Source organism: Aricia agestis, chromosome 10, assembly GCF_905147365.1.
Source record: "Aricia agestis chromosome 10, ilAriAges1.1, whole genome shotgun sequence".
NCBI classification, from domain to species: domain Eukaryota; kingdom Metazoa; phylum Arthropoda; class Insecta; order Lepidoptera; family Lycaenidae; genus Aricia; species Aricia agestis.
This window is the reverse complement of record NC_056415.1, coordinates 17,225,488-17,250,061: the sequence shown is the minus strand read 5'-3', so window position 1 is coordinate 17,250,061 and position 24,574 is coordinate 17,225,488. Positions and strand designations below refer to the sequence as shown.

The 24,574-nt window shown below is 37.0% G+C and overlaps 1 protein-coding gene across 4 annotated transcripts; it reads left to right on the top strand.

The window, feature by feature from the left end:
* The first annotated feature begins 1,102 nt into the window (after positions 1 to 1,102).
* Positions 1,103 to 24,574, top strand: LOC121731248. Of its 4 annotated transcripts, XM_042120607.1 has the most exons (6): positions 1,103 to 1,187; positions 19,402 to 19,454; positions 21,763 to 22,035; positions 22,918 to 23,332; positions 23,603 to 23,699; positions 24,390 to 24,574. In XM_042120607.1, the coding sequence occupies exons 1-6, from the start codon at positions 1,164 to 1,166 to the stop codon at positions 24,557 to 24,559; spliced, it is 1,032 nt and encodes a 343-aa protein (XP_041976541.1). In that variant the 5' UTR covers positions 1,103 to 1,163; the 3' UTR covers positions 24,560 to 24,574. The 4 variants fall into 4 exon arrangements, with proteins under 4 accessions (XP_041976541.1, XP_041976539.1, XP_041976540.1 ...); XM_042120605.1 differs by lacking the exons at positions 22,918 to 23,332; positions 23,603 to 23,699; positions 24,390 to 24,574 and adding an exon at positions 20,262 to 21,484 and having other exon boundaries at positions 21,763 to 21,850; XM_042120606.1 differs by lacking the exons at positions 22,918 to 23,332; positions 23,603 to 23,699; positions 24,390 to 24,574 and adding an exon at positions 20,262 to 21,463 and having other exon boundaries at positions 21,763 to 21,847.

Genomic DNA, 24,574 nt, shown 5'->3' with positions numbered 1-24,574 from the left:
TTGCATAAACTGAATATGGTTTATAATTAATATGAGTCACACGATGGCCTATTTGGATGCATCTAGGATAATAAATGAACTTAAGAAAATAACAAAATGAATATAATCACCTGCGACTTTCACATACTTTTACCATTACCACGGAAACTCGAAGTCAAAACGTGAAGTAAGACCTCGATTCGGATCACCTTGATCCAGGCTGTCTTCTCGCGCGTAAGTGGTAGGCAACATATTGTAGTCCGACATTCTGAAAACATTTGCTTTAAGTTTATTCAGAAATAAAATTATTTTTATTTTTATTTTATTTTTTAAAAAGACATGTAAGAGACGTATGTAAGTTAGCTATACTGTGATCGAAGTCACTTATATAAGGTAATAGTATGAGAATCGCCAATCGGACCTCTGTTGAGGTTAACATTACTAATACTAGTGTTTTTTTCAATTCACAATAATTTGAGGTCGTCTATGGTCTATTCGCCTATATCCTTTGTTATATCTATCGTAAAGGTTTTCACACCAAGGATAATATGTTTTTTGTAATTTTATAATAATCAATTTTAGTGCATCAAGCCTTGGTCTTTTTTCTTAATGTTTCGTTGTGGTGTGGTCCCAACTCCCAGTGTGGCAGCTAGCAGGTCAGATTTGCCTTTAGATGTTGTGGCATTGGCTTGGTGGAGACTGGAGAGGGGACACAAGCTGACAGGGTTTCGAGGACGTTAAAGAGATATCACAGATACTAGTTTTGGGACATCAATTCTTTAATCTTCATCGTGTACAGCTCTGTCGTTTCTTAGTCACTAGATTGAGGACCTTAAATAGTTTCGTCTAATTCATTCAATCAATTCAAAATAATTCACAAATCGGTACGCTAACTTCAAGTGTATTAATATTATATAACATAATTATTAACAAAATAAGTGCCCTACCACTTGTACTCTAAATAAAATAAAATGTAAATTTGGCCACTTTTGATCATCAACATACCAACTATTGTACGTTCAGTGAAAGTGAGATAAATTCGAGTCGAGAACCCACGGTAGTAGTAGTAGGCAGACGTGGGCAAAAAGCTGTGTGGAGCCGGCGGCGGACGAGCGCCAAACCTGCGGTGACCACGGCGGCAGGCACTCGTTATTGGAAGCTCAAAGTTGCAGTCAGTCAGCAAAATGGCTAAACTATTTTTTTACGCGGTAAGTGTTTATTTTTATTTATTTGAGGCATAAATGATAGCGTTTTGAGTATTTAATTAAGGGGAAATCTTACTAATAATATTCTATTTCATTAATTTCGAGTGCATCGTGAAATAATGTTGAGCCGGTATCTAGAGAAACCCCTGAGGGATAAAGAATCATAGGGGTAAATACTATAACTGAAGGTAGGTACTCCCAGTGTTTAAAATCAATCTACTATATTCTTGCATTTTTTAAATTATTTCATAAAATTCGTAGAGGCTGTTCGAATATGGGTTCTTGTTCAAGGGCTTCCGAAACTGCTGGACAGCTTTTAAATAAGTTTTGACTCAGACGATTTACAAGTTTGCATAGTGTACGGTCCCCTTGGGATATACTTTCGCACCGACCGTGATTTTGCAGCAAATTTATAGGCCGGAAGTGCGCCTTAGTACAACTATTAATTTTATCCATAGAATAACCCACTTTCATATAGATACAGTAATTAGATTTACCGACGTAAAAGAAAGTCAATAGCTACTTTATTACCATCACAGATACTATTTTTGGCTCTTTAATGGTCTAGTTATTTCGTTAATTGAACAATGGAAATATTTCTACCCACCTGTCTACTTAATTAAAGCAATAATTATGGATTCTGTTGTATCTATGTGCAGACCATGTTATATTTACAAACGAAAATAAAGAGGCCAAATCTGCTTTGCTCGCGGCATCTCCCGTTTCAATATTCCTATGGGAACAGTTTCCAGAGGAAAAAGTAGCCCATGTGTTCTAATTATACCATATATTTAGAGCATCGTTATTGATTAGAATATGTTGCCAGCAACTTTGTTGCCGTAACTGTTCTGTGTCGTGAACCGTAATCTTCAGGATAAAACATTGTCATGTCTTTATCATTGTCATGGGTTTCTGTCATGTTATTCATCAACATCGGTTCATCATAATAAACTAGATACTGCTTTTCGTTTAAAATATTAGTAGGTATTGATTCTTTAGTGATGTAGTAAATAATTGAAACAACATTCACAAAGGAATCCAGTCTCAAAAAATATTTTCCAAGCTTGGACTGTATATAATATATCTGTTAGGTATGTAATATATTGAATTTGCATAATATTTTGGAGCGATCGGTATTGTCCTCTCGCTTATGTAAATTGTGTTGAGAGGTATTGTTGAAATGTTACAGTTTCTGACAGTAATTCATCATCATCAGATGAAAAATGTAGAGTCAAAAGCGGATCAGTGCTCGGTTTCTGATTTCTTTTAAAGGAGTCATATTTATTATTGATATTGATAATATCATATTATCAATATCAATAGATATTATATTGACGACATTATAGATGAGTGAACTCTCTAGTATAATTTTGGTGTTTAACGCCATCTATCCATGTTTACGGCGTTTTAGGAATTGATTGTATTTTGCCGATATATTGTCTTTAACCTGTTAAGAGACCTAGTAATTAGACGAATCTTATCAAAATATTCACAAACCGGGTCTATTACAAGACGTGTACCTACCAGTTTCCGTACTACTAGCCAATAACTAATAAGGTTCATTTCATAGACTCTCCTTTATCTATGAACATTATGCGACTCTAGATTATAATATTAGTCTCTACCTTTCCTTATTATTTCAGAAATTCCTATTTGATAATGGATAATACAATATTATATTGAAATAAATAACCACTGTAAAGCTTTTGTAAGCTTTTTAAGGAATTTTGGTGATTAAACTAGTTTAATCATAACAATTCCTTAAAAAGTGAATTATTTTGTACGAAACAAAATCATACCGACTCAACTGCATGTTTTTCATGATCGTTATGTGCATACCGCGTACATTTCTCAGTAGTGGATCTTAATTCTCCAGCCTCATCAGAATCAGGGCATACTGTTTACTGTGTAGTGTGTAGGCTGTCTGCCAACAAGAACTACATAATAATGCTATATTATCTGCATTTTGCATGCATTGTAGAGTATACGGCTGTTTTAGGGTTCCGTACCTAAAGGGTAAAAAACGGGACCCTATTACTAAGACCTCAATGTCTGTCCGTCTGTCTGTGTGTCTTCAGGCTGTAACTCAAGAACCGCTACTGCTAGACTTCTGAATTTTCACAGATTGTGTATATCTGTTGCCGCTATAACAACAAATACTAAAAACGTTTATACGTGGGAGAGCCATGCTTCGGCGCGAATGGGCCGGCTCGACCGGATAAATACCACGTTCTCACAGAAAACCGGCGTGAAACAGCGCTTGCGCTGTGTTTCGCCGAGTGAGTGAGTTTACCGGAGGCCCAATCCCCTAACCCCTACCCTATTCCCTTCCCTACCCTCAACTATTCCCTTCCCTACCCTCCCCTATTACCCTATTCCCTCTTAAAAGGCCGGCAACGCACTTGCAGCTCTTCTGATGCTGCGAGTGTCCATGGGCGACGGAAGTTGCTTTCCATCAGGTGACCCGGCTCGTTTGCCCCCTTATTTCATAAAAAAAAAAAAATTAAGGGGGGCTCCCATACAACAAACATGATAAAGCAATTTGGTCATCTAGTAAGTAATGTCACTTGTACTAATATGTATTCTGTGGTAATGTATAAAATAGGTAGCACACAAATTGATATCAATATGTTATTAATGTTGCAAATATTCGACCATTTACATATTGCTTTTATCGTATATAGAGGTAATGAATTATTCCGACTGAGCATCAATATTAATCGATAATTTTAGTATCGTGAAATTGATTATTGATAGATATTAATTAAGTGCATACAAATGCATAAAACGTTTATAGGTTTCGTTAAAATATTCAATTATAAAATAATTTCGATATTATTATGCGATAATATTAATATCTTTTGCTTTTTTGGCCATATTTTAATTTAAAAGTAAGATTATCCATTCGTTGGATGGACTTGTATAATTTTGGTCCTGTGCCTGATCTCTCGCCGGTCGTTTCAGTTTATCCGACAGGAAGGGAACAGAGTATACTCGTGTATTGCGCACACATCTGGGCATCAAAACATGTCTCAATGAAACCGGCCACCGACTCCTTAATCGTGAAACTGTTATAACTCATTTACCGCAATTTTAGCAATTGCGTTATTTTACAGTTAACAATATAAAATATGACTGTATTTTTATCACGATTTGATGCTTAACCTTTGCTCTGTTGTATTATGTTTGAATATGTTCATTACCAGTCTATACATACAGCGGTATACAAATATTGGCGCTGGACAGCGAACTAAGAAGGTTTTTGACCTTACGCGAAAATTTACGACACCAAAACAGGCTATTACACCTAAACCAAAGCTACCTATTAATAGATAGTATTATTATAATTGTTTAGTGTTATACGGGGAAAAAGGTAAGGAAAAAACATTTTAAACACTTAAAAAAGCTCTTAAACTCTGCCACTGCGGAATTTTTCTTAGGGGGACTCTACTTACGGCTGAAATTGTTATTGACGTCATTAAAACTTTATTAAATTACTACTTCTTTAAAGTACTCTTAATACTGACATTTAAATTGGTACGGTATAGACCTTTCAGAGATTCATATTATATTATGCTAGTGCGATGGCTTATAAATAGATTATACTCTTTGACTCTATCACGACTAATTATTTTTCTACATAGAAAATAAAGTTTAAATTTTATTCAATCTCTGTTCATTCTTCGTTATCACTGCCCATTAGAATCGAACACAAAAATGTACGTAGTTTTAAAAACACATAAGTCGTTCGATCTTTAATCTGGAACCAATAAAAATTTCGTATCACGTACCGCACAAATGTTGGTGCTAACAACGTTGATGTTTTTCACGAGTTATACGAATTGTTTGCTGCATGTTCAATACAGTGAGGTCATTCTGATTTTAGAATTATATCATTATTATACCTTTTTAGGGTTCCGTAGCCAAAATGGCAAAAAACGGAACCCTTATTTATAGAATGAATCATAATTAATTTTGAAGAAATCACATTTTGAAATTGACATTGGTTGTGTCAGAAAGTCTTAATTTAAATGAACACTTATTATTTTGAATCGGCTTTCATATTTATATGCTTCATATTTTTTATAAGTACGTCCATGTCTTCATATTTATGTTTTAATTTAAAAAATATGTAGACACATTTTAAACGTGTGTTCGTCTCACTATTCGCTAGTTCAAATTCATCTAACAGTAGGGCACAAATATTTACTTTCTTGTCGTCGAAACAGAGCTTTCAATAAACTTAGTTGGCCACTTTCTTCGAGGCGCGAATTATGCCCGACACGGCAAAGGAGGGTAATGCGTTTACGTGGGAACAGATTAATATGCACTTGCCATGTTTGATATCAACTTGATTGAAAATAGTTTTACAGGTCAGGGAAAAGAGAGCCCTAAGCAGTTTAATCGAAAAATAATGGTTAAGAGACATTTTGAGTTCGCACTTCGTAGTTAAGCGCACGATTAAAGAATCTCGGTCGATGTACGATTTTTTGTACAGCGGGGCTAAAATGGTCGCTTTGAAGAATCATAATATTATGAATCATGTTATGATTTATTCTTTTAAAATCGCAAAATGCAAGTCTGCTTTCAATTCATATTTAGTAATTCGTACTAATTTGACATTTGTCAGTTTGACAGGTTTGACAATTCATTTGCTGAATTGATTGAGAGGAATTACTAAATGTGACCATTTTAGCCCCGCAGAGCTGCGGGAAGCAAGGTATACACTCAAAGAACCTACCGCATAAGGATGCGGTAGGCATAGAATTAGAACGTTAGAAAAGGCATTCCATACAATCGTCAGCGCTAAAATGTGTCACCTTCGAAATGAGTGAGCTCACTCATCTGAGAGCAATCTGCCTCAGGACGCGGTAACAGCCGGACGTGTTTAATTCATTAATTACCGAGTTGTTTTTCGCTACATTTCGCTCCAGAATGCCGTCATGTGCCTTCCGACAGTGCAGTAACAAAACGAGGAATACAAATAAAGCCAAAGGTGTAATATTTCACACGTAATTACTAAGATTTTATTAATATTTAAATTATTGTCTTCCATTTTAAGAAAAAAATCAAAGCGAAGCGTAAAATGAGCGAGAGAGAAAGTAGTATATGCTATTATTGTAAGACAAAAAAGGACGACAATATTTTCTCGATACACATTTTGCATGCAAAAACATTGCTACAGTTTTGACGCCATACGTCGTATCTAAGTATTTTGATATCGTTGGCGGTAGGTATATGTCTTGTTGGCGGTAGGTAGGTATATATTAAATCTTTTGTTTGTGTGTAAGATATTAAAGTTCTCCTAAGTGGTTACTAGGATTCATTAAAAATGGTTTAGATTCACATTTCGGTTTATACATAAACAAGATGAGGTCCGCAACCAAAATTCGTTTATCGCGCGGGAACCGTACATTTTTCCTTATCTCCATACCAAATTTCAGCAAAATTGGTTCAGTGGTTTGGGCGTAAAGAGGTGAAAGACAGACATTCTTTCGTATTTATAAGTATGGATTCTTTTTTTTGTTTGTTCTAGGACTTAGGTTGTAATTTATCTATATTCTATACTAATATTATAAAGCGGAAGAGTTTGTTTGTTTGAACGCGCTAATCTCAGAAACTACTGGTCCGATTTAAAAAATTCTTTCAGTGTTAGATAGCTCATTAATCGAGGAAGGCTATATATTATCACGCTAAGACTAATAGGAGCAAATAAACAGAGAAAAATGTCATAACAAAACGGGGAAAATTATATTTTGAAAGGGCTTATCTGCCGAACAACTGAAGCAATTTTTATGTTATTTGGCACAGATATAGAAAGGAACACGTCAAGAGGCATAGATTATTTTTTGCGGGAAAATGTACGGTTTCCGTTAAATACCTTATTTACGCGAGCGAATAATGTAATATTATGCTAATCTCAGAAAGTCATAATTTGATACGTGTTTAGGTACAGAACATTTATCAGGTTCGTTCACTATGATATATAATGTTGTTATGATCGCGTCAGTTATCGACGTATAGAGCGTCCACCTTAATTTTTTGTGTCCTGGACAATTAACCGGCTAATAAAATCATAGATGCAAATAGCTTTTTTACGATCACCGCAGCTCGTCAATGATTATGAGAAATGTCACGTTTTGAATGTCAATGACCTTGGCAATGACATTTGTGGTCCAACTATTTACTGCCCACTTAATAATGGATTATAATTATTATATAAAAAGATCGCTATCTACTCTAATATTATGAGGAGGAAAGATTTAATTTAGTAGGCTCCACCCCGTGTCGTCCGATCAATTTTGACGAAAATTGGCAAAGATTTAGAGACCTTACATTCAAAGAAGAGCATAGATTTAACTTAAAACGCAAATTAACAATAATTATTACGATGAAGAATAGGCACCTTTCTAACATCCATATCCATATTATTAATATTATAATTGCCGCTGAACCGATTTTGCTAATATTTCGTATGTACATACTTTGTGTCCTAGAAAAGGACAAAAGTGTACGGTTCCCGTGCGATAATCTAATTTTGGAGCAACGGGATTGCGGGCGTTATCTAGTATTAAGTAATAATAAACCCCTTAGGGACTCTAAGAACCCAAGCAGCCTCAACATTTGTCACTCATGATGGACGAATACAACCGATTACGGACGTGTAGGGGTGTATTCGTCTATCATTACCCATGATCAACCTTGTTGTGCTTGCTGCACACATCATCGCAATCATAGTTAACCAATATGTCCCAAGTCTCAACGTTTAAAGGGATCCCTCAGAACACAAGGGAAGTTATTTTTTATATAAAATAAGGGGGCATGCGAGCAAACGGGTCACCAGATGGAAAGCAACTATCGTCGCCGATGGACACTTGCAACATTAGAAGAGCTGCAGGTGCTTTGCCGGCCTAAAGAAGCAACAAGTGTCTTCAATGTCAAATCCCATTTCCGCCTGTCACGAGACAATAATATTTAGTACTCGTCGGAGGCGTCGTTTTTTGAAAGATCCAATCATAATTAACAACGGATTGTCCTTCTTACCTTGTTTACGACGACGCTCCACAGATTTAATTAAATATAACGAACGTTAAATGTTTAAATAATGTCTTTATTACATTCATGACTATTGTGCTGTTTCAAGTACACGCAAACGTAAATTCGCGCTTTGCTTCAAGCGTCTGTAGACTGAAGACGGTCTTTAATTTTTTTTAAAATCTTGCTATTCATCTTAGACCGCCAAGAGGGACCTAAGCCTTTCTACCTATACTTACTACTCTGCCGGCCAACTCTACTACAGTAGCACATGGGATAAGACATTCAAAACCAAGTTCGGCCTAGCAAGTCATAACTCATATTATACCTCATGATCGAAATAATTTTTAATTTCTGGGGTCCCCGTAACGTAAATTATTTCTTTGAAACATTGCAAACTGCAAATTGCTTTGTGTAACGTAGGAGTGACCATCAAAACGAACTAAATGACATTAAACAAATACAAACTAAGGTCTAATTGTCCAAGAGCCAAAGAAAGGACTATGAGAAGAAACGTCCCCACCAACCAACAGAGCAGAAACAGGTGTCATTCGAAAGATCTACTAGAAAAGAGATTTTTTTACTATGGCGACATCTGTCAAATACGTGGGGTTACAGTGCAATTCCATCAAACTTGGCGCGGCGTCGTCATCGTGCCATGACACGACGCCGCGACCCTGACACGGTGCGACGCCGCACAGTGTCCCGGTGACGCGAACGGTGCACCGCACGCCCCTATTCACTATTCAGGGTGAAACTTCCGAAAAATGGCGTTCCAAACTTAAACTAGGCATGTAAAATACCTATCAAACAAAGTCGCGTAGTGGAAATATTGGCAGATTTCAATCAAATTAAATGGGCCACGGGGCGGCGCACTGTTCGTGGCACCGGAGGTCGGAACACGCGTCACGTGTCACGGTGGCGGCGTCGTATCGTGGCACGGTGACGATGCCGCGCCGTGTTTGATGGTGACGCGGCCTTAGGTTTTATAATAATATATAGCTTTTATTTTATTTTTTCTCTTTTACATACGCATTTCCTTAATGTGCAAATAAATAGTGTTGAAATATGGAGATCATATTAATATTATTGTCTTCAATTAAATCATCATATTTTGTTTGTACATGAAATTAAAAACCAGCATAGTGCGTATCGGGTCACGCGCAATATAGGGCTCTGTAGTACCGCTAGTTTTTGATAATTTTTGTATCGTCAATGAATGTACATTTGTAACGTGTTTTTCACTACCAACAATACCATCTCAGTTACATTCTAAAGAATTTGAACGAAAAGTTTCTTTATACTTCTTCGAATACATTTTTTTAGTTGATCGACTATTAGGTACTCAATTACTTATTTATGAAGTTTTCTTAGCCGTGATGGTTTTCCTTTAAAGTCAGCATAATATCTCCTACTCCCGAGAATTTTTCCACATTTCCAGAAGCAACCTGAGCTAAACAGCTAAACCTGAGCCTAAGACCTGAGCTGAAACAATTTGAGCTAGTGGAAGGGGGGACACTGGACTCTAACGATTTTTTCCACTTTAAAACTTCATATTTCACAAGTGGATCCCTAAATCGGAAAATGATCTTTGAACACTCTGAATAATATTTTTAAAGACGTACCCAACGACACCCCACACGATAGGATGGACGCGGAAAAAAAATCACCCCCGCTTGATGTGTAAGGGGAGGTACCATGAAAAAAAGATTTTATATACCATTTTGTCGCCGTCATTAAGATAATATATATGCCGAATTACAGATTTGTATATATATTATACAAATCTGTATAATATATATACAAATCTGTATAAAATATATAGTCTCTGAGAAAAACTGCGGACAGACAGACAGACACACAGACGGACGGACAGACCGAAACTATAAGGGTTCCTTGTTGACTACGGAACCCTGATATGTTTTTTGTTTGTAGAAAAAAGTATTTTTTTGTTCAAAAATAAACACTTTTTTCTGGCGAAAAGTTTATTTTTTTAGTAAACCCCATTGATTTTGAAACTGACACTGGTACTTAAGACTTTTCTGGGTCCCAGTGAACAAATCGAGACGGATCCCATGACTGTTGAAGGGTGGGGACGGGGTCCATACAAAATCCCCCATAGGCCTTTACATACAAACATATTATTCGAAAACATAACCCTCTTTGCTCAGTCAGGTAAACCTGTTTTGAAGAAAATGGCTCGGGAAGAGTATATTCGAAATGTTAGAAAACAGAGCTTTAGTTTATTCCTTTTCTGAGGTCCGCTCTATATGTATAGCTTACATCAAATTCCGTCCAGTCGATTCAAAACAAACAAGTATTTTCTCTTTATATTAATATAGGTAATAAAGATATTACATACAAGTAATATACAATAATTTTATGACAATATAATATAATTTTATTGAGCCTGTGGTAACGATTTGCATAATGACATACGGGCGGTGGCTAGCCTTCATTAAATAAGTTTTTATGATCTCAATATTTTTTGTCCAAACCGGCCGGCGACAAGCTATCTTCGGAAGCCATATTATCAGAATTGCTACCCACGAGTAAATAAATCACTATTATTTAAAAACAAAAGTCATGGGTTCGATTCTTATTAATTGACATTCGCTTGTCAGGTTGTTAGGCTCGTGCGTTAGACGACATTAATTGAGGCAACTTGCGTTCGAAATGACATTCGTACCAGAGGCCAAAAGGACTTTGAGGATCTCAGAGACACAAATTACAATACATATAACTCCTTGCTAGTCCATTGGTATGACTCTACCGAAGTAATAGAGTTATTACAATAGAAACATTTCTAAGCTAGCAAGACAAGGCAAAGTTATTTAAATTAATGATTTAAACAAATGAAATTTGTTATTTACTTACCTAAATATATTAAATAAGTTCTACTTTTTTAATTAGTACACAATACCTAATGACTAATGAGAACACGAATAACTTAGCATAAATACATAAAATAACAATAATTTGACCGTCTGATGTAATTAATTATTATTGTGAGGATGTTAGTTGACAAATCAATTAGCTACTTCTGACAATGACTCACAAAAAGACTTTTCTTTGTGATCATTTAACACATTAAAATTTTAAAATTAAAGTAAGACAATTACTAAATTGTTATATACGTGGGAGAGCCATGCTTCGGCACGAATGGGCCGGCTCGATCGGAGAAATACCACGTTCTCACAGAAAACCGGCGTGAAACAGCGCTAGCGCTGTGTTTCGCCGAGTGAGTGAGTTTACCGGAGGCCCAATACCCTACTTTATTCCCTTCCCTACCCTCCCCTAATTCCTTCCCATCCCTACCCTCCCCTATTACCCTATTCCCTCTTAAAAGGCCGGCAACGCACCTGCAGCTCTTCTGATGCTGCGAGTGTCCATGGGCGACGGAAGTTGCTTACCATCAGGTGACCCGTTTGCTCGTTTGCCCCCTTATTTCATAAAAAAAAATTAAATTAACAAAACCATGTTGGCTGTTCTATTCTAAAACCTTACTAAAGGATTTCCTGATCTTAAATACCAGAATTAGAAGAAAATAGGAGGCAAACACCTTTCACGCCTAATGCTAGATCTACCTTGATCTTTGATTACACATTTCGAAATTCTAGCCGCTAGCCTGCACATAAGCACTGACCTTGCACTAAACCTAGGTAATACAAGATCTATGTTGATCCTTGACGACTCCGCTGACATTTAAATGCAATGATAACTATAATATCGTATTATAGGTGCGCAGTACGGACGACAGCGTGAACCAAATATCTAAGGCCCCTAGCACTCTATAGCACTCTATAGACAACTTGTAAAATATAATAACAGAAAAGTTTTCATAGGGTAAGTTTCCTGCAGCGGAGGGAGCAAAAACTTCAAGCTGATTTAAAAAAGAATTATTTTTAAGCGAGAAGTTACATAAACATGTTACTTTATTAATTATGTTTTCTCCTTGTGTTTTGAAAACTATATCATGTGTGTTTACATAATAATTAGGAATATAGTCTAGTCGATAAGTTTTTAGTTTGTTACTGGCACTTTTATTGGTTGTATTCTGTTTTGTGTACCAAATAAAATAATTAAAATAGATTATTGTTTGTGGAGCTCTTTAGTGAGTATTGGTCTTTATATTCAAAAGCTTTTAAATACTCTTAAGCCAGACCTTGACATTACAGTACCGCGGTACTGACAAATATTAAGCTAACTATATCTCTAATGTTACTTGTCCGACATCCACAAATACTAACGACAATCGTTTGACGGCCTCCTGCGGTGTATGTTCGACAATACTGGTTCTAGTTTCCATTATTTTTTTTATTATTGCCACGTCATAAACCACGTTTTAGTAACGCAGTCCGCAGACGTCAAACCACCATTTTAGTATTATTTTATTTTTTTATTTTTACCATCTGTCAAATTTGTATTTTTTTTTTTTCTCTTTTCAAAGTTAAGACAACAACACCTACTCTGTTGACTTCTTGTCGCTATTATTATTTGTTTTTTTTCTGTAAATAATTTTGTGTTTAGGTTAGTTTAAGCGTTGTGAAGCCACTCATTGGCCTCTGCAGAAAATCAGTGCAGCGGGCTTGCTTGCTGCGTTTACTGAGCTGGGGCCAATTTTTGGTGTCACACAGCATTGTAGTAGTTAATTTTATAATAATATTATAGTCGAACTGTATACTTATATTATGATGTATTGTGTGATGCTAAAAATAAATCCATTCTTATTCTTATTCTTATTATTATTATCAAATTCTTTGGTACATGCAACCCATCATCATCATTCTGTTACCGTTTAGATACTGATAAGCTCTTATCAAGCGCTAAATTATATTTAAAACGTTTAGTTTTCACATGTTAGTATTTATTTTTCCATACTAATTTTACAAATTAATAAAGTGATATTTTAGTCCATAATTGTTGTCACGGTGTGTCGGGGGACCGCCAACAGTTTTGCATTTTCATTATTTTGCATTTTGTATCGCCATGTCACTGATTGTCTCGATTCGGTTCGCTGTGAACTGACCCTTAAACTATAATGTTATGTGAAATCAAACATCTACAGTAGCGGTCCCCCGACACCCCTTGACAATAATAATTATGGACTAAAATATCACTTTACACTTTGGAATTATTTAAACTTAAAGTCAGTAAAATATATTATTTCATTACTTTTTAAAGTTGTGTGGCGGGGGTTTTTTTAAATTTCTTAATTTAATTTTATTTCATGCTTTTTAAACTTGTGTTGGTTATAGTGCAGAATAATTCCTATCAACAGGATCATATTATATCCCAATGAATACCATCTACGAATGTCCTTTTGGATGAGGCCGTCAATATGAGTCCAAACATGAAACCTACACTTTGGGTTCATATGGAGCTCGGCTCATCCAGGTGATGCTGCAGCAGCACCATGCAAAAATTTATTGGTTATCTACGTCTTACTAGTTGTCGCAATTCAAATGAGCCCAAACACGAAACCGTTGCTCTAAGTTGGTGAGGAGTTGGGTTTTTTTTTTTTTTTTTTATGAAATAAGGGGGCAAACGAGCAAACGGGTCACCTGATGGAAAGCAACCTCCGTCGCCCATGGACACTCGCAGCATCAGAAGAGCTGCAAGTGCGTTGCCGGCCTTTTAAGAGGGAATAGGGTAATAGGGGAGGGTAGGGAAGGGAAGGGAAGGGAATAGTTGAGGGTAGGGAAGGGAAGGGAAGGGAAGGGAATAGTTGAGGGTAGGGAAGGGAATAGGGTAGGGGTTAGGGGATTGGGCCTCCGGTAAACTCACTCACTCGGCGAAACACAGCGCAAGCGCTATTTCACGCCGGTTTTCTGTGAGAACGTGGTATTTATCCGGTCGAGCCGGCCCATTCATGCTGAAGCATGGCTCTCCCACGTAAAAATGGGTATCCTATTGATTACCAGGTGATGCAGCAGCACCAGGTCAACTTTCCATTCATGTGTAAATATTCATAAATGTCACGAACTAGAATGCAATAAAGCCCACCAAACGACGACTGCGAGTTGCTAATCGGCCCTTCACGAACCAGATGAACCGCGATTTTTCAGCACGGAGCAGGCTGATGATGATGAACTATAGCTAAGAACACTCTCAATGAATTCAGCTTTCAAACGAAAAAAACTAGATCGAAATCGGTCCACCCGTTTGGATGCTACGATGCCACAGACAGACAGACAGACAGACAGACAGACAGACAGACAGACAGACAGACAGACAGACAGACAGACAGACAGACAGACAGACAGACAGACAGACAGACAGACAGACAGACAGACAGACAGACAGACAGACAGACAGACAGACAGACAGACAGACAGACAGACAGACAGACAGACAGACAGACAGACAGACAGACAGACAGACAGACAGACAGACAGACAGACAGACAGACAGACAGACAGACAGACAGACAGACAGACAGACAGACAGACAGACAGACAGACAGACAGACAGACAGACAGACAGACAGACAGACAGACAGACAGACAGACAGACAGACAGACAGACAGACAGACAGACAGACAGACAGACAGACAGACAGACAGACAGACAGACAGACAGACAGACAGACAGACAGACAGACAGACAGACAGACAGACAGACAGACAGACAGACAGACAGACAGACAGACAGACAGACAGACAGACAGACAGACAGACAGACAGACAGACAGACAGACAGACAGACAGACAGACAGACAGACAGACAGACAGACAGACAGACAGACAGACAGACAGACAGACAGACAGACAGACAGACAGACAGACAGACAGACAGACAGACAGACAGACAGACAGACAGACAGACAGACAGACAGACAGACAGACAGACAGACAGACAGACAGACAGACAGACAGACAGACAGACAGACAGACAGACAGACAGACAGACAGACAGACAGACAGACAGACAGACAGACAGACAGACAGACAGACAGACAGACAGACAGACAGACAGACAGACAGACAGACAGACAGACAGACAGACAGACAGACAGACAGACAGACAGACAGACAGACAGACAGACAGACAGACAGACAGACAGACAGACAGACAGACAGACAGACAGACAGACAGACAGACAGACAGACAGACAGACAGACAGACAGACAGACAGACAGACAGACAGACAGACAGACAGACAGACAGACAGACAGACAGACAGACAGACAGACAGACAGACAGACAGACAGACAGACAGACAGACAGACAGACAGACAGACAGACAGACAGACAGACAGACAGACAGACAGACAGACAGACAGACAGACAGACAGACAGACAGACAGACAGACAGACAGACAGACAGACAGACAGACAGACAGACAGACAGACAGACAGACAGACAGACAGACAGACAGACAGACAGACAGACAGACAGACAGACAGACAGACAGACAGACAGACAGACAGACAGACAGACAGACAGACAGACAGACAGACAGACAGACAGACAGACAGACAGACAGACAGACAGACAGACAGACAGACAGACAGACAGACAGACAGACAGACAGACAGACAGACAGACAGACAGACAGACAGACAGACAGACAGACAGACAGACAGACAGACAGACAGACAGACAGACAGACAGACAGACAGACAGACAGACAGACAGACAGACAGACAGACAGACAGACAGACAGACAGACAGACAGACAGACAGACAGACAGACAGACAGACAGACAGACAGACAGACAGACAGACAGACAGACAGACAGACAGACAGACAGACAGACAGACAGACAGACAGACAGACAGACAGACAGACAGACAGACAGACAGACAGACAGACAGACAGACAGACAGACAGACAGACAGACAGACAGCCAGACAGACAGACAGACAGACAGACAGACAGACAGACAGACAGACAGACAGACAGACAGACAGACAGACAGACAGACAGACAGACAGACAGACAGACAGACAGACAGACAGACAGACAGACAGACAGACAGACAGACAGACAGACAGACAGACAGACAGACAGACAGACAGACAGACAGACAGACAGACAGACAGACAGACAGACAGACAGACAGACAGACAGACAGACAGATACGTCAAACTTCTAACACCCCTTTTTTGTCGGGGGTTAAAAAGGGTGTCTGTCTGTCTATCTGTTCTCTTTTCACGCAAAAATCTGATCCGATTTTGCTGAATTTTTTAAGGAGATACGTTGAGTCTTCTGAGAGAGCTGGCGCCGCGCGATGGATTTGAGTTCGACATTTATTTATAAACAAAAGGTATCTAAATTCAAAACATCGTGGTACGGAAAAGTACCAAACAACAGGACAAGACACAAGTCACGACAACATTAAATTTGTTACGATACCTATTGTGATTAGATTAATGTATTACATCGCATTATCCATCCTTGTTTGTATTATAGACTTATTGCTTAAAGCAGATACAGTTAAGATTTTTTACTAAGAACACAAAATAATATGGAGCATTCGTTGAAGTATTGAATGCTATTAAAAAAAACTTGCTTATCTATTTGAAACAGAAGTGGCTCTAGAATCAACCCCTGAGGAACTCGAACTCATTTCGGATTCTGAGCGACTTATGCGAATTATAAGAGCCATTATTATAATTATATACAAGTACATTTCAAGAAAAAGTTGTACGAAAAACGACAGCTTTGCAGCGGATCCCTAAAAAGCTTTTGTAGAAAAACATCTTGAAGATATAGTTTTGTTGGTAGACTAAAGCAGTTTGAAAGTAGCACAGCCGGTAGGAAAGCCGGTTATGCCTACAGATCTGTGTATCTGTGCAGTAGTTCAGTGCATCCAACAAAAACAAGTGCCAGTTTACTTGAAACAAATAATTGCTATGGAAAAGTAGGATGGCTTTAATATGCACAAATTGTGGGTTGAAGAGTTCTCATATTGGTACTATTATAGATAGATACCAAGGCGTCGCAGAAATTCCTTCCCCTTTGCGTAAAATTAAGCTGGTCTCTTTGTGTTTGTCTTATTAAATTTACATGTTATCCTATAAGTGCAATAATCAAAAAATAATATAATTACAAAAATTTTACAGTCGCCATGGACTGTAAAAGATGTTTGCAAATTATGCAAGATGGAACAATTTAATCATGAACGAAATTTTAGGGTCTGGCTGACATTATACTACGTAATAAGATGATGATCCCATATTCCTTAAACAAAATTAAAAAAAACAAAAAAACATAATGTATTAAATTACTTTCAATCGACAAAAACAAATAAGTATTTCTTTAAATATTGTAAATGAACAAAAATAAAAAACTGCTAACTGTTATTAAAATATTATATTAATTGTGAGTTATAAGTACAAAATTTTGCGTAAGTTTTTTATTTCAATTCTGTAATAATTTAGGCTTTAGCACTTAGATTTTTGTAATCTGAAAATGTCTTCTAGGTGCTCGGACAGTTTTAGATTCGCCCGAGTCGTACAAGGTTTGTTCATAATTATTATTATTACATGCATATTATTATTATCGATGTCTTAAGGATCAGAGGAAAATGTTTGATTTTAAAATAATAATTATGTGCTCGTTTCTTCGTGATAGTAGATGTGCTTGGTGTATACTGCATAATACTATCCGATTTTGACAATTATTTGTTTCATAACTATGACAATGACAATAACCGCGCAGGCTGTCGTCCGGCGCGCAATATACGTTACCTGGGATACGACCTTGGCGAAAATCTGAATTGTCATATTTTAGTGTTCGAAAAGGAGCCAAATTTAAAACGGTTGAAGTATGGCTCTCCCACGTATTTATACGTGGGAGAGCCATGCTTCGGCACGAATGGGCCGGCTCGACCGGATAAATACCACGTTCTCACAGAAAATCGGCGTGAAACAGCGCTTGCGCTGTGTTTCGCCGAGTGAGTGAGTTTACCGGAGGCCCAATCCCCTACCCTATTCCCTTTCCTACCCTCCCCTATTCCCTTCCCTTCCCTACCCTCCCCTATTACCCTATTCCCTCTTAAAAGGCCGGCAACGCACATGCAGCTCTTCTGATGCTGCGAGTGTTCATGGGCGACGGAAGTTGCTTTCCATCAGGTGACCCGTTTGCTCGTTTGCCCCCTTATTTCATAAAAAAAAAAAAATGGGAGTTACCTTTCCTTAGTTTTTATTATTCGTAGAATTAGTCCTTTTTTACAAATCACGAGTACACCAGATATGCTTTAAAAATTTAAAACAAATTAGAATTGTAAGAATTAGAAGCATCAAAATAAACAACAATGTTACGAATAATGACAACTTAAAAGTAAAAGCAATTCGCTAATTTCCATATCATCTTCTCACTATTGTTGTATATTAACCGTGAAAAATTACAAGATTAATATGCTTCTTTCTCATAATTATGCACTTAGTCTGATATTAAGGTTAATTAAAATTAGCAAATTATCTATTTTAATTCAATTTTGCACGTAAATGATCTAACAAAGTTGTTTTTTTTTTCCACTAATCATGACACCTATAGGTTTTGTTTTTGACCATTTGAGCAAAAATCGAAAACTCTAGACCCATGTTACCAGAAAGTAGAACAGACTCTTAAAAGAACAATCCTGACCTGGTCACAGATCTTAATAATCGTCTCCTTGATTCGGTGGCTCTGTATTTGGTATTAACTGTAACTATATTTCCTTATAAACTAACTCTGTTGGCGTCAAACCGTTACGTTCAGTTTGCACGCTTTATTTGTAAACAAAGAAGAGGTGTTTGACCTACTGATAGGTTATCCATGCAGAAATATTGACAATAATTTTAACAATTCAAAATTATTAATTGAGTAGATTTATGATTCATGAATAATTAAAAATGTCGAGTAGGATTCATCACTGATGGTGGTTATTGGTTCTAAATTTTTATTTCGTTTTTACTTTGCCAGAGACTACGTAATTCGACCAACATTCTTAATATAATCTTATTCTAAATTCGTACTAACATTATTTTATTATCCAGTAGCCGATGGCATTACTGAAGCTGAAACCTGTAGACACTACATACTTTCACTTGAACATAGTCGCTAGAAAGGTTACGATTATTTTACTCGTTTTGTTTATCAATAGATGGTCAAGATGAAAGTGAACCATTAACATCTTCAAACACTTTAATACTGAAACTTGTTGAACATGGTTTTCGCTTTCTTTCCAGGTCATCTTGGCATGTTTCTCCGCTTTGATTGGCGCTCGCCCGTCAAGTAATGAGTGAGTATGCAATATAAAATATTTTGATATTGTAAATATTTCGGTTGTGGTCGGTTTGCCACCTTATGTTACCTTGTATATTCTGTGACTTGGGAAAGGTGCTTGGTTGTAAATTAATTTAAGGTGATATGACGATCGAGCTTTTTTTATTTAAATGTAAATAGCATTAAAATCAATTAAAAAAGGACTGACATATTTTGTTTATATTATTTACTTACTAGCTATTGTATATTGTTGAGCTTTGCTCGGTATTCGATAAAACACGAATAAAATGACATTTTCTAATAAAAATGATTCCTAGCTAGATCGATTTATCGCCCCCGAAACCCCCTATATACTAAATTTCATGTAAATCGTTGGAGCCGATTCCGAGATTCCAATTATATAGGTATATACAAGAATTGCTCGTTTAAAGATATAAGATATACATGCCACGATAATTTTTACTCGTAACTCGATCGTTTTTAGTCCAAATTAAATTTAGTTTGGGATGTCACCTATTTTAGAAAATATGTATTTAAAAATATTTATTAAAAAAATCATGCAAACTTTACGCGCGTGAAAATAATAATGTTGTATTATACACAAGAATGCAAGAAACACATTTTTGTTTGACTAACACATTAAAATCTACAAAGTGAAGACCCTGCAGGCAATAATACTGTTATTAATATACAGGTATGGTTTTTACTTTAATTGGCCACACTGCTTTATAATGCTGCTTTCCTTTTTAGCACATGCTTGATTAATAGTTTCTTTTTTGGTATTCTATAAAATGTTGTTTATTACTAATCTATTTTTTTTTAGGGCAACTGGGACAGAAGAAACTCCAAATTTGGAAACTGTAGCTAATGCTGATTCAGAGAAAGAGCAGAGATCAATAACATACTTGATCGACGAAGAAAAAGATTCGGATGCCTACAAAAAACTAGATATTGTGGAAAAAATCAGAACAATTAATGACAATTTAAAAAAGCCACAGCGACAGCAAAATATCTATTACAAAACAAATTTTAACGACGATTATGTGATGGATAATGAAATTTTGGAAAAAATTAAACATCTGATTGCCACTAATAAGTATAACACAAAAATAAAAGTAAATGATCAACAAGAATCTGAAGATGTTTTAGAAAATACCGAGGAACATCTAAAAGAACCTGAAGAGAATCGTGAGACATACACAAGGGACTTAAAATTTGTTCCTAATCTAAATAACCCAGCTCCCGTTCAAATTGCGCATATTCCTTATACGGTTAATGTCCCAGTATTTATTTTGTCGGCTAGTAATCAAGTACCTCAATACTACGGAGCAGATAGCAACGTACAGAATAATAATAATCCCAATTTTGCATACCTGCGGCAGTCGCAACCAACATCAGGGTTCCCGTCATTTTCACTTCCATCTTTCCAGAACTTTCAAATTCCATCGCCATTTGCAAGTTTTTTCCCAGTTCTCGTGAAAGATCCTATTGTAGCTTTCCTACAGGGAGGTGGATGGAGCAATTTCTTTGAGTATGGGCAAAGCGCTGATGTCTGCAGCAGAAAACAAAAAGCTGCAGTTGTACCAGAAAACGATGACAGTGAAATAATACAAAATATTATGCAACAAATTCAAAGTTCTCAAAACACTGAAAATGAAACCATAAATAACGAAAGTAGCGATCGGGAGTCACGTGCCATGAGAAGGCATGTAGCGCATGACACTTCATACCAACAGGCAGACAAAGAAAAAAGCAAAACGATTTATTATACAAAACGCAAACCAGCCAAAAAGATCTCATCAAAGAGGCCCGTGAAAGTTCAAACCGAAAAACCTGTACCTGTAACAGACGTCCGCGAGGAAGAGGTCGACGAGGATGTTCGCACACCGTTTGGCGATTTCACTTTTTTCGGAAATAGAAAGCCTATAGCACCAAGTCCTGGTTTTTTTATAAATCGACTTAGAGTTAAGAAGGGTGGAGTCGCAATCGCCGGCCCGGGAGGCGTAGCTACAGCTGGTAACGGAGGTACGGCGATCGTTGGTGCAGGTGGGTTGGCCTACACGAAACCCGGGGGCCTAGCAGTGGCGGGGCCTCAAGCCAAAGTCATTGCCCTTCCTTCAGGTAGCGATTTTGCTGCCGTACTCCGTAAATTAAAAAAGAAAAACGGTACATACGCGGCATCGGCTCAATCTGTTAGAGAAGGAAGGATAGTCGCCACCGGCCCCGCGATTTACTATCATCCGAAAGAAAATGAACAAAGATAATCATTATGTTGTAGCTCAATGACAAATAATTAATAGTATGTTTAATTTTTTGATGACTAGATTCTACGAACCAGTCGCAGTGAGATGGCAGCCGCGAAATCAGAATCATCCGGACATCTATAACTTCGATGGAAGAAAGTTTGTGCCGAATCTTCAGGGGCAACCAAAGTTTACGTTCCATCTGAAGCCATCAGCGTATGCTTCAAATGGTGAAGGAATCGCCATATCTAATCCTATATCTACGGTGATACTACGTCCAGGTGATGTAGCTAAAATTGTTCATGATCCAGAAGCCACTGCAGTCGCGGGCCCGGGCGGTATAGCTCATGCTGAGTCAGAACTAGATGTATTAGAATATAGATTGAATTAACATTGAAAATATTATTATTATAAGTGTATAGAATCAATAGAAAATTTGCTTGATAACAATACGAATACTAATAATTTGTCTACGCGTTTTTTTATCAAAACTTGATAAAAAAACGCGTAGACAAATAAAAAGGTTCGACCAATATATAAGTACTTAGATCTTATATTGGCTGAGGAATGTAAGACTGGGTAGTAGGCTGGATTGAAATTTGGTAAACTATATTCTTGTATATTTTACATCTAAATTTCAATCTTCCCATGGTTAGAGCGTATTGTGCATTGATTTAATTTTCTATATTATTGTAAATATCTTCACTATACGCTTAAGATAAAATATGCTGTAAATATAATATTAAAATATTATGAAATATAGATTTATATGCAGCCTTTTGTGTTTAATTAAAAACAATAACATAGTATTTTCTTGCCCGTAAAGTATAAAATTCATATTATATTATCTGATAGAACGTAGCTAGATAATCATAACCTCATCAAATAACGAAAGAATGTTAATCAGAATACATTATAAAATCAAATTTGATCTAATTTAAAATAAAGAAATGGCATAATATTATTACAAAAAAAAAATTGGCAGAGGATTAACGTGTCTTAATATTGGGAGTCACATATTTTAATAAGCAATGCAATATGAATACATAAATTGCTTACAAATATGCTCAGGCGTATAATTTTAAACGCTTTGATTTTGTTACAAAATTCAACTCAAAATATTTTACCACAACAACAATGAAATAATTTTAAGGTAAATAAAATAAATATATTCAAATGTCAACACTTTATTGCAAGCTTCCGTCATAAGCTGATGAACTTCTTAATGTATTTCAGTGCTGTGACGCAGTATCTTCCTTTCTATGGCGGTGGGAAGGGCAACTACTTAGAAATTAAAAAAGATACAGTAGGTACAGTGCTGAGCGAAAAAATTGTACCAGAAGATAAAATTAATAGCGATAACATTATGAAGAACAGCGGAGAGAATCTTTTGCTAAAAGTACTGGTAGCCAACCTTCAGAATCTCAGGACTGCTTCTAGTAGTACCTTAAATTTAGTCAACGCAGGCAGAAAAAAGGGATACTTAGGTAGTAACGAGAAGACTAGATTCAGGAACCATCTGGTAAACTTAGGTGATGTAGCTTCGAACACGATTAAGTTGATAGACGAATTGGGCGAAAACCCCGATGCTCTTTTCAAGAAGAATTCGACTCGCTTGAGACAACAGTATCCTGAGGAGTTTGAGGATGATGTAAGTTGCAAAATAATTTTCAGTAAACATAATTCTTAAAAGCAGAATACATGACTTATAAAGTATATGAAATTATCTTCTATTCGTGATCAAATATTATTAAAAAATACAAGTCAGAAAAACTTTTCAAATGTTCTTTAAGAATTAGAGTTAGAAATTTCTACTTCCAGTCATGCTAACGAATTTTCGGGCCCATGGGTCTTCATGTGCCGTAAAATTTATGGGTTATTTGCTTAGATGTGATCTAATAGAAGTTTCATCATATTTCAGGTTGGCGAAGAGGGTGTGAGCATAGAGAGTCCCACCGACTCAGACTCAGACCCGAACTACAGCATTGGCGAGACCATTGCTGAGGCCAAACCTTACGGTACGTGTCTAACATACTAGTAATACTTGTTTAGAATTTTAAATATGATATTTAATATTACCTATAAGGAAATAATATCTCCTTTTGAGATGTTTCGAAACAAACATTAATTTAAACAAGGCAGGATTGTAGAAGTCATTGAAACTGGTCAACCCCGTTTGAAAACATGATCCTAGATTTTGATGTTTATTTTAACTAGCTGCTGTTCTTTCTTTGTTTATGTAGGATAATCATTAGGATACAATATTAACTATTGTTAAGCCTTTATTTAGGTAGACGGTACTATGCGAACTTTTCAACACAAAAATACCTATATTTCCACGTTGTATTGTTGACACTGTAGGTATCTTTATGAAGCCCTAGGAAATGGAATCTGAAATGCAGATGTAAAATTGAGCTTACAATCCATAGATTTTTTAACTGAGTCAGGGCTCATTGAGTTGTTTCTTTTGATTTCTGTTCTCTTTTTATTTTCTTTTATTTCTAAGCGGGCTTTTAGACGATCAATTTTATTGTGCAATATTATTGATCATCTAAGATTGATATTGAACGCTCCCCGCCTTTCAATCTTATTGTCAAATAAATTTTTCAATAATAAGTATTGTTCAATGATATTGCACTAATAAAATTGATCATCTAGGGCTAACAATGTTTCTAATCTTACATTATATTTCCTACTTCATTTTCCAGGTTTGGCGGTGATAGCTCACCACGGCCTCGCGGCGTCGCGGCCTGTCGGTACGGCGGTGGCGCTATCGGGAGTGGCCCTCGCCAGGCCAGTGGGCACCGCAATCGCTGGCATTGACCCCGGCATGCTCGGCATCGACTTCCAGTCGCAGGCAAAGAGATCCGTCCATTAAATAAATTATTTATTA

What these genes read in the sequence shown, in the direction of transcription:
- LOC121731248 (XM_042120604.1), top strand. Translation starts at nt 1,164, where the DNA reads ATGGCTAAACTATTTTTTTACGCG. An exon ending in CTAAACTATTTTTTTACGCG is followed by an intron (nt 1,188 to 19,401) that starts GTAAGTGTTTAT and finishes CTTTCTTTCCAG; the next exon opens with GTCATCTTGGCATGTTTCTC. An exon ending in GCTCGCCCGTCAAGTAATGA is followed by an intron (nt 19,455 to 20,261) that starts GTGAGTATGCAA and finishes ATTTTTTTTTAG; the next exon opens with GGCAACTGGGACAGAAGAAA.